The sequence below is a fragment of the Coenobita brevimanus genome, chromosome 29 (assembly GCF_032717465.1).
Source record: "Coenobita brevimanus isolate Jiangsu-jjx chromosome 29, ASM3271746v2, whole genome shotgun sequence".
In the NCBI taxonomy this organism is placed as follows: Eukaryota; Metazoa; Arthropoda; class Malacostraca; order Decapoda; family Coenobitidae; genus Coenobita; species Coenobita brevimanus.
In genome coordinates this window covers 561,916-573,543 of record NC_136982.1, presented here as the reverse complement: position 1 = coordinate 573,543, position 11,628 = coordinate 561,916, and the positions used below count along the sequence as shown (strand labels likewise).

Sequence of the window (11,628 nt, the reverse complement as noted above, 5' to 3'; positions counted from 1 at the left end):
CCACCCAGCACTGTAAATAGTTTCCTGGCTTAATGAAAATCATTACCTCAACATTAAGACTCATTAACATTCATGCAACCATGACTTAGCATTCAAACTGTGGAAGCTGCCCAGTTCCATCAGATGGACACAAACCACCTCTTCACGCTCCAGGACGAAAGGCAGCAGGCATTCTAAATCTGTGATTCTCCTGAAATAAAATTATGCATAAATAATCTATCACCATACTTGTTATACAGAAAGACTAAGGGCCATACTGTTGTCAACAAAGAAAGCTTTTTAGCACTTCTTCCTTTATTATTTATTTTTATGCTACTTATAACTTTTGTATACAGACCCAGATTGCATAGATAACATGACACAAGTTATACTTGTGTACCAGGTGTAAAAATAAACTGGTGAGGAGGAGGTGCTAAACAGCTTTCTAAGCCAAGGACAATACAGCCACCATCTAACATCAAATTTGTGAGGACATTTTATCATCAATATTTTCATGACCACTGCACCAATTATCTTGGCAAAAAAATAATTAAACTCTAAGGTTATTGCTTTACTTAATATCATACCACAACTGTATACCAGGGAGCATGACAATATGAACATAAACATAACCTGACTTACCAGCTTGGTTAATATCTACTTGTTTTTATGGTGAATAGTACCGCATGCTTGACTAATCTGTGTTAAAATATAAAATAATGAACAAACTGTGCTAAAATAAGCAACAAAAGTTTGGCACCATATCCCATCCAAAAAGAACACTACATTCAACTACAGGTATTTAGGTTTATTCCATTACTACAGCAATCACCAAACAGAATATTTATAAAAATCCTGCACCTAGTTCATGGTTAGGCAAGCAAAAATCTGAAGTTCACTACTCAAAGCCTATAAACAGCATTAAGTTACTTCTGTATTCCAGCATCAATCACTAATTTCTAACTTCTATGATGCAACTTACAAAGCATATAAGATAATACTGTACCTGTACAGTACAGTATCAAGCAGAATGTGATCAATTCATGGTGACAAGTAAATAAAATGGGTGGGGGAGAAACCCAGGACAGAGTTTAAGTTCTTTATTTCTCTAATGTTTTTGGAGTCTCCACTATAGGCTCCCTGTACTACAAAACATACTGTACAATAAAAGTAAATAACTGAGGGAGACTTGGGATGAAGTGTTGCATGTGGACCTTCTGGATAGGATCTGAGAAGGAAAATGGCTTAAGACTGTGACAAATGGTAAGCTGCCATCAGGTAAAAAGGCTACCAATGGTCTGTGTTAATTAAATGGAATATAATGCAACTCAAGCTCTTTCATGTGTTTCCTTCCAGGCATTTTATAAGCAGTATGAGTATTCAAGCACCAAATGCAAAAGTGTGGTATTCTCAACATAAAAAAACTGCACTACCATACCTGCAATACACAGAATATACAAAATAAAGACTGACAGATGTGTTAACCCTTTTACTGTCATGGATAAGTCTGGATATTTCATTCAGGCAAAATTCAGACTCTTTTATTCAGGTGAGGATAATCTGAGATTCCATGGGCTTATCAGGACAGTCTTGAACCCTCTGACTACTAGAATTTCCCTCATGTAAACAATATAATCTTGTAGTATCCACAGTAAAGTAATGTATCCATTGGAAAAAAAAAAAAAATTAAAAAAAAAAAAAAAACTCAGAGCAAATAGTGTTTCCTTCTGGGAAGTACTTTGGTGTACAGTATACATATGACAAAAAGAAGACATCATCATCATCATCTGATCCAGTGTTGCCCAATGAGGAGCGTAGAAGCCTGGGGCTAGGCAAGATGGTCCTGACATTTAAGGTGTGTAAAGGATGCAAGAGTGTATAGAGGTTGGGGGAGTGGACTTTCTGACCACTACTTGGTGGTGGCCAGAATTAGGATGCAAGTGAGATGGAGGAATAGAAGAAGGGAAAGACGAGAGGAAGGAGTAGTTGCAAGGAGAGTGGAAAGGTTACAAGAGGATGAGAAAAAGGCAGAGTATAAGAGAGAAGTGGAGGAACGATTGGGCAAACATGAATTGGAGCAGATGGGAGACGTGGAAGGTGTGTGTAAGATATTTACAGAAGAAATATGTGCAGCATGTGATGTGGTGTGTGGAAGGAAGAGAAGGCGGAGGGGGGTGCAAGGAACAGCGTGGTGGACTGAAGAGGTGAAACAGGCTGTGGCACAAAAGAAGAAAGCATACAATGAATGGGTGAGAAATAGGGGCGTGGAAGAAGTTGAGAGGCGGAAGAGAGAGTTATATGTGGAAAGGAAGAGAGAGGTGAAAAGATTAGTAAGAGAGAGTAAGAAGAGAGTGGATGAGGAATTTGGAAGGAATTTGAGTGTAAAGTGGAGGGACTGTAAGAAAATGTTCCGGAAAGCGGTGAAAAGAGTAAGACAGGGTGGAAGTGAAGTTAGCAGGGGAGTGAAAGATAAAAATGGTAGATTACTAGTGGAGAAGGGAGAAAAAGTGAGCACATGGAGAGAACACTTTAAGGAATTGTTGAACGTAGAGGATGGAAGTAATGCGAGTATAAGTGGCTGGGGAATGGCTGGGAGAAGGAGGGAGGTGAGAAGACAGGAAGAAATCAGTAGGATAGAAGTTGTGGAAGCAATGAAGAAAGTTAAATCGGGGAAAGCCTCAGGAATTGATGGAGTGTGTGGTGAAATGCTGAAGCATGGGGGAGAGATAGTAGTAGAATGGATGTGGAAGATGTGCAGATAGGCCTGGGAGGAAGGTAGAGTCCCGGAGGATTGGAAGTCAGGTATAATTATTCCCTTGTACAAAGGAAAAGGGGAAAAAGAAGTGTGTGGAAATCATAGGGGCATTTGTCTTCTTAGTATAATAGGAAAAGTGTATGGTAGGATACTTATAGACAGAGTTAGAGAAAGAACAGAGAAATTAGTTGGAGAAGAACAGGGAGGCTTTAGGAAGGGAAGAGGTAGTGTAGATCAGATATTCATTCTTAGATCTTTAGTGGAAAAGTTTCTAGAGAAGGGAAAGAAGTTGTATGCGGCTTTCATGGATTTGGAGAAAGCATATGACAGGGTGGATAGACAAGGATTGTGGAAAGTGTTAAGAATATATGGAGTAGATGGGAAGTTGTTGAATGCTGTGAAGAGTATGTACGATGGTGCGAAGGCTGCAGTGCGTGTGGATGGTGAACTAAGTGAATTTTTCTCCTTGAAAGTTGGTTTGAAACAGGGATGTGTCATGTCTCCATGGTTGTTCAATCTGTACATGGATGGGGTAATAAAAGAGGTACAAGGTAGGGTAGTGGATGTTGGAGTGGCCCTGGTGAGAGAGGATAGTGCTTGGAAACTCCCTGTACTGTTGTTTGCAGATGATACTGTGTTGTTGAGTGAAGATGAAGGGGAGCTGCAAGGCTTGGTGGATGAGTTTGAGAGAGTGTGTAAGAAACGGAACCTAAAGGTGAATGTAGGGAAGAGTAAAGTGATGGTCTTTGAGAGGGGTGAAGTTAGTGAATGTACAGCAAGGTTAGATGGTGAGGAATTGGAAAATGTGAGTACGTTTAAGTATTTGGGTAGTGTGATGAGTAAGGATGGAGGTTTGGAGGGTGAAGTGCTTGAAAGGGTACAGCAGGGAAGAAAGGTTGCTGGTTCTTTGAAAGCAGTGATAAGAAACAGGGAAGTGAGCATGGAAGTGAAAAAGTTACTACATGACAGTATTGTGATACCAACTCTAACGTACGGAAGTGAAGCTTGGACATTGTTGAAAGGACACAAGTCAAGAGTGAGAGCAGTGGAAATGAGTTATTTAAGAGGAGCCTGTGGAGTCAGGTGGAGAGACAGGCTGACGAATGAGGATATAAAGGAGTGTTGTGGTGTGGATGTGGATGTGATAGGAAGCGTTATGAGGAACACACTGAGGTGGTTTGGCCATGTGGAGAGGATGGAGGGTGAAAGACTGACGGAGAGAGTGTATGTGAGTGAGGTGGAGGGGGGAAGAGGGAGGGGGAGGCCGAGGATGAGATGGAGGGATGGGGTGGAGAGGTATATGAGACAGGGGGGTGTGAGTTGGGAGCAGGGCAGTGAAATGGCGGAGGACAGGGCGACTTGGAGGCGATTTGTTTGTGGCCACCCCAAACGGGATTGAGGCGTCTGGCAATAGATAGATAGATAGATAGACCAGCCCCATTCATCCCTGAGTGGCATTACGTGAGCAATAAACCCCAACCACCCCTTAGATATAAACCTTCACTATGGTCCTTTCACCGCAAGAAGTCTGTTCAGGGTGGGGCCCATCTGGTGAATCACCTCTAGCAATGCTGCCAAATCAACCGTAGTACATGCCTCTCTCACTCTTATTTCCCATCTATGTGCTATTTGAAATTGTTTTTTATATTCTGTTTATAATAAAGGAAGCTATATAGTACACTGAGTATCACTTTTTAGAATTATAACAACGATTTGAATGAATTCTATGACACGTGGCAGTGCTTTTTTCCCATGTTGCCATGCCGAGGTCGGCGAGGATTAGGCCTACAAGGGAAACCTCTTAAAAATAAAACGCACCTAGACTTTTACCTCATAGATGGTGTGGAAAAAAAGTTGAAAATAAATAATAAATACTGTATATACAATATATATATATATATATATATATATATATATATATTCATTCATTCATTGCTAGACGCCATGTATCCCAGACGGGGTGGCCAAGGGCTTAGAGTTAATTGTTTTACAGGGAGGGGCACTAATCCTCCACCAACCCCACTTGACGTAGGGATGCCAACAGCATCTGGTGTTCCCAGGCGGTCACCCATCCAAGTACTAACCAGACCCAACGTTGCTTAATATATATATATATACACATAGAGAGAGGGAGAGGGAGAGAGAAACAGGTGAGATGGGGGTAGGTAGGGAGACAGAGTGATAATCCGATAATTGGTGGTCAAATTGGCAACGTCGCACTCAGTGAAATCCCAACTTCTGCCACACCCTGAACGGACTTCTTGCTGCGAAAGGACCATAGTTCAATCCGACTGGAGTGCCATAATTACCCACTAAACTACCAGGCGCCAAAATTTGGTTATATGGTTACCACCCAGCATAGTAAATGGTTTCCTCGTGTACGGGAAACCATTTGGCTTGTCACTCAGTGTAGAGTCACCCACAGGCAGAAGTAAGAGGAAAGAACGAAAGAAAGAAAGCATGTATATATTGTATATATATATACAGTATATATAAAGAACGAGGGTTCGCACCCCGTCAGGGTAATAAACTTTGGGAGCGTTCTTCTGGCCACGTACTGCATTGGCAGACATCAAGGGTGCTGTGGTTGAACCAGTGTTGCATACTATAAAGTATGCTTGCACCCAGTCAGCTTGCGCAGGCCGATTACACTTGGTTCACAGACTACACACACATCCAAAGCCACTCCAACACTACAATACATTTACAAGCACTTCTCACACTACATACAATCTCTACCAGACAGCCTAAGCCACTTGGTAGAGACACATTGGCTGAATCGTCCCCACTTCGTTTGGGATAGGTCAGTCCTGCAGTGGACACTCAAACGGCTGATGAGATGAGATGAGATATATTGTGTACATATATATATATATATACATATATATATATATATATATATATATATATATACAGTAGAACCTCTCTCATTCGGACTATATGTGGGGAAGGGTTGTCCGAATTAGCAGATTGTCCGGACCATCAGGGTAATCTCCAGTTCATACCAAAAACTATCTACATATGGTATGTTTGTTAATTATTAACATATGTGGCATATGTCAACCCTACGTAACTGCAAAAGATGAAAGGATACTAAAATAACCAAACTAATCATGTACGATAGTTTTGTATTGCATAATTTACAGGTAAGGCCATGACAAGAAACTAGCCTACATTTTAAATTATAGTAAGTGACTAAGGCCCGTGTAGGCAAAAAAATAAATTAATTAATTAACTGTAATATTTGGAATAAAAATAAAACTTATGTAGGCAAAAAAGTACCTTGTCTTCTTTGGCATATTGATAACGCCCATATGGGCAAGAAGCTAATGTTTGTTGTACTGTACATGTAAAGCACATTTAAGTACAAAAAATAACCTCCAGTAATCATTAAACACTGCAGAATATTCTGACCCATTTTTGTGTAAGCAAACTCCCCTTTAAACACCTTTATTCATTGCAGAAGCTACACTTGAATTAAGGGGCATGGTAAGGAGGATTAACTTTAGGAATACAGCATAAAAATATAAATGGTTGGTGAACTAGTTGATGGAACGAATGCTAGCATGTGTTTAAACAGGCGCCCATGTTGCGACCTAGCGTGATCCGAGACTAAACGAATGACTATCGCTTTCCGTGCCGATGCTGAAAATGACTTTAGAATTACTTTCAACATATTTTTGGAGATTATTATTTTTAAATTTTGTCCGAATTAACAGAAGTCCGGATCAAAGGGGTCCGGACCAAAGAGGTTCTACTGTATATATATATATATATAATTTGGTGGTAGGTGGGGCACTCTCCGTGCACTCACTTGATGTAGTGCTGCTCTCGGGTAAGCCAGATGGTTTCCTTTACACCAGGAAACCATTTACTACACTGGATGGAAACCATATACCCAAACTTTGGTGCCTGGTGGTTTTAGTGGGTAATTAAGGCACTCCAACCGGACTGAGCCTGTGTCCAAGGGGTGGTTGGGGTTTATTGTTCACGTAATGCCACTCAGGGATGAGTGAGGCTGATCACTCTCATCTTAAATGTCAGGACCAACTTGCTTAGCTCTGGGCTCCTATGTTCCTCATAAAGTAACACAGGATTAGATGATGTATGTATGAATGTATAAAATTTCAGTCTAACAACTATTATGCTGTTAGTGTACATGCACACCAAACAAACTGAATGAAGTTCTATTAAAAATATTTACAAACTTGCTTACCTGCACACCCTGAGAAATATCTTGGTGATGGCTGAACATCTTCAGGATGAACTGCAAACAGTCATAGAAATTAATATAATAAAAACATGTCATTGCCTCATGATTTCCAATACATATGCTTTACACAGTTTGACAATATCATTTTCCATATATATAACTAAACTAAACACTGTATACAGATTTGATGACTAACGACAATAATAATATAAATGGCATGCAAATCAGTGTGATCTAAGGGTTTCCATTATCATACCTTGCTAAAACTCCTAGTAACTAACCTGAACCAATGTAAAATTCTGGTCTGCTAGTAGAAGCTCCTGTTTCATACCCTGCTTCACACAGAGCAGCTTGCATGAGAAAACATCAACTTATCTAAAAATTTAAAATTACCAGCACATGCAAAGTCTCATTACATAAGTCCTAAATCTACTGACATCAAGAAACAGACACAGTACAACACACATCTTGTTCTGCAACACTGTAAGTACAGCATAGGTGCTGGTATTTTGAACATAATAAAACAGAATTACACTGTCTACTTGTGTGCAAATTTTGTCTTGACCATATGCTCCCAGGTTCTTTAATATAGGATGGAACTGGGCATTTTCAAAATCTAATAAAAGAAGAGAACCCCAGGATAGGGACCTATGAGCTTTGCGACTATAAGCTGACAGGCGGAGGGTGGCATGCCTAGCACCTTTCCAGCAAAATCCCTCACACAGGAACTCTGGGAGATAATAGGTTAATAATTGCATAAATGTGTGGTCAAAGCCCAACTATATGTCATATGAACTGAGGGAACTGACATATTCTTATGCAACATGATCAAACAAGTGAGCAGTAAGGGCCATTTAATTAAAAATGGGAGCAACAAAGTTAGACCAGTCTTCAGAGTGATGATGATGATGGTAATGATAGAAACATTTCTGACTTTTCTGTACTGCTGCTGTCTACACCTAGGATTATGGGATACAGGTTAATTATATCTATTAATCACAGGTGTTCCATAAATGATAGTAAAATTTTAAGGGGATGCTGACATCTTTGTAGACAATACAGTACTCAAATAACATGCCCACTGGAACTCTTGTTGGCATGTATACCTTAACAATAATAACCACAGTTTCTTCCTACCCTTGTTGCCTGCGAAGACGAAGGAGGCTGCACGCTGGGGAAGGTTCTGCTGAGGTGAGGTAGATGGGGACTGAGGAGCAGCACCACCTCTCACCTGGCTCGGGATGGCTCGCTTGTGTTCTCCTGTCACAAAATCAGAGTAAGTACAGTAAGTCCTCATTAAAAGTTGCTCTGCTGCTAATGTGCAAAATGAATGAATAGCCATTTTTTCATTTCAAGTTGCTCATTATTCATTATAATTTTTAATCCCCTGATGCTGGGTTCTCTGCACCCTGTCCCCTTCTCACAACTGGACTTATTTTTGTAATTTGGATTTTCCAAAAAATATAAACAAATCAATCACAAATGGTACATACAAAAAAAGCATGTATTTACTCTCTGCTGGTATTTACATATATTACTGCGTGGGAAGCTCACTGCAGTCAGTACATGTGTACTCTGCCCCTCCAGGCACCTCCCCCCCTCCCACCTTAAGCACATAAAAGAGCCCACCACACCACTTTCAGTGAGTTTGGCATCCTTTTAGGTGGAAACACGCCTGCAAAATATGAATACGTCTTCAGACGTGAACCGGCACCTGTTGACCAAACATCCCAAGACGCGATCCAATGTCAAGGGTTAAAATCACATTACTGTACAGTAAAATCTCACTTTAAGACTAATTGGGGCCCAAACCATTCTGAAAAAAGCGAAACTCCAATAAAAGTGACATCAGGACTTCCCCTTGCTAACACGGACTTTTCTAATACATCAGACGATAGTCCAGATCACACCAACGGTTTTTCACTATCATTGCTGTACTGTATTGTTATATACATTCACTGCACTAATCAAATGGTATAATATATATAATAATGCTGCACTATACACTGAAAAACATCTTTTTTTTTTTTTTAATGCGAGGAAGAAGGAACCAAAGGCCATGAGCCCGCAATAACAGTTCCCTCCAAGAAAAAAACAAAATACAATAGAGAGCCAAATTCAAGATCCATTCATTTAAGAGATGCCTGGACACACTGCGTTTGAAAGACTGGAGATCATAGGCAGCAGGAAATACAGACAGAGGGGGACAGTTCCAGAGTTGACCTGTTGCATAAATGGACTGGGAGTAACGGTTAACTCTTGCATTAGAGAGTTGGACAGAAAAGGGATGAGAGTTTGCTGCTAGACGGGTGCTACGCGCCCGTCGTAAAGATGAAGGAATGCATGCAGACAGTTCAGAGGAGCAGTGACCATTAAAGTAGCAATAGAAAAGAGATAAAGATCCAACAGTGCGGCAAAGGGACAAGAGGTTGAAGGGAGTCAGTAAGAGGAGGAGAGTTAATGAGATGAAAAGCCTTTGACTCCACCCTATTGAGAAGAGCTGTACGTGGGAAGCCTCCCCACACATTTGTTTGCCTTATTGTGATGAACATAACTGAAGTGGTCAGGCAGTCCGGACTGCTTCTGGCTTTATTGAGCTTTTTCCGATGTATAAGAATTTAGTCTGGTAGCTCCTCATTTCTGATAAAAGCAAATTCCGGTCTACTGAAGTCCATTATATCAAGGTTTTACTGTATTCTGGTACACTTAACTCCTTGGTCATGAGCAAGAAGCATGTCTCACTTTAAACTATTTAACTTAAAGTTCTGCCTGCAACCATCCTAGAATATATATGAGGGCTGACTGCACAAGTCCTTGTTATATGCTGCCTTATTTTTTAACATTCAATTTTGCTACCAAGTTCGTAACAAGTTAAGCCTTGCACTTGGCTTGGGATGTTTGGCTTGTGTTTTCTTGTCGCCACATGACAGAAACTTTGGTATGTCCTGTTTTCATGTTGATACTGTGTTCCAAAATATCACAACTTCCTCAATACATTTGGTGCTGTAAATCTAGGGAACTACACACTCTTCACTCTAACTTGGCCTAAAATGACCATCTCTCCATCATGAATGATGAGTTGTAACAATATATCAACACTAGGATATGAAGCAGTGCTATGCAGAGGATGTAGGGCTGTGGCACTGTTCTCTCTGCCATTGGATGATGTGAAATAAGCTTCAAATGGCCAAAAATGTGGGCCAAATCAAGGTGGAAAGATCTACAGTAAAACTGATTTAGTCATGAACCTTTCAGTGGCAATATTTCTGTATGAAAGAGAGAGAGAGAGAGAGAGAGAGTGTGTGTGTGTGTGTGTGTGTGTGTGTGTAATTCACCGGGTCGGTCAGGATCACTTGATGGTCGTGATCGTCAGCATTTTACCCTCCCGGAAAGGAGCTGAGAGCTCATATAGTCCGATCTAAGGGCAAGGCTGTGACCTTCACACACCCACACACCCGTCCCCTTGCTCAAGGGGGACAGTAACCACCCACTTCTTCAGTGAAACTTTTCGCAACCTGAGCGAGGCGCGAACTCCCGTCTACCAGATGGCAAGCGAGAACGTTACCACTGCGCCAGCGAGCGGTGTGTGTGTGTGTGTGTGTGTGTATGTGTGTGTGTGTTTCTCTCTCTCTCTCTCTCTCTCCCTCTTGCTGTTCCTAAAATCCTTATTACACAGCAATTGTACAGTATGTTGACTTCTTTTGTTTTTCTTAAAAGCCTTCAATACTTCTGCCCTTTTAAATTCACCATTCACAGCCCTCACATTACACACACCCATGTGGATCTGACTACAATAAGGTCTTAACAATGACTTCAGATACGTTCCCCCAGACTATTGTTATTAGGAAAAACATTACCAGTGTGACACTAAAATACTGATAAATATATATACATATAAAGGATTACTTGGTTCTGCTGCCTCTAGACTCTGCCTTTTTCTTTTCCTTTCTCTCTCTATTTTAACCTCCTGTAGCATTTTTTTTTTTTAAGCAGAGACACAATAGTACATCATCAAGATAAAAACTATTTGTGGCTCTGTTTCTTAGCCAGTCCCCATTCAAATGCCTTGTCCACTAGTGTTGTGAGGTAAGTATGACTTCTATATGTAAAAAGTCAGGTTCAGCAGTGAGCTACAGAGACTGATGATGATGATGATGAAGATAATGACCATAATGACAATGACAATGATGAAAATCCTATATGTGAAATTAACCCTAGATTAGCAAGGTCAGGATCTGTACATGAGTGGCAAGGTAGTACCTGATTCAGTACCAACTTTGGAAAATGAAAATAAATATGAAAACGATATAGATTTTAATTACAAAATTTTTTCAAGGTAATGCAATGTATTTGCAAGAGTTCTAACCTGAAAGTACTGAAAAACAAAGAAAAATATAATTTTTATGAACTAAATAATGGGCAACTATGTAGCAGCAGTGGAAGCGTCGGACTCATCCCAGGGCACCGTTACACGTCCACCTCTGCCTCCTCCACTTCCCCCCCTATACTGAATGTTTCTATTGTTTACCTTCTTTTGTATATCACTCTTTTAGGTGCAAAATAACACAAATATAAATACATAATTATATTAACTAGTAAGCGTATACAGCCTCGACCTCACGTTAGTGGCAAGGTGGTACCGAAAAATAGACCAAGAAGCATAAAACCGAAATTTTGCATG

General features: G+C 40.4%; 1 protein-coding gene across 1 annotated transcript in view; it reads right to left on the bottom strand.

The window, feature by feature from the left end:
- Positions 1-629: 629 nt before the first annotated feature.
- Positions 630-11,628, bottom strand: part of LOC145394899 (transmembrane channel-like protein 7) — a 71,254-nt gene continuing 60,255 nt past the window's right edge. The window contains exons 20-22 of the mRNA XM_080268651.1: positions 8,085-8,207; positions 6,951-7,001; positions 630-678 (exon numbers count right to left, since the gene is read on the bottom strand). Coding sequence (XP_080124777.1) covers positions 674-678; positions 6,951-7,001; positions 8,085-8,207 — 179 coding nt within the window. The 3' untranslated portion in view covers positions 630-673. The remainder of the gene's footprint in view (positions 679-6,950; positions 7,002-8,084; positions 8,208-11,628) is intronic.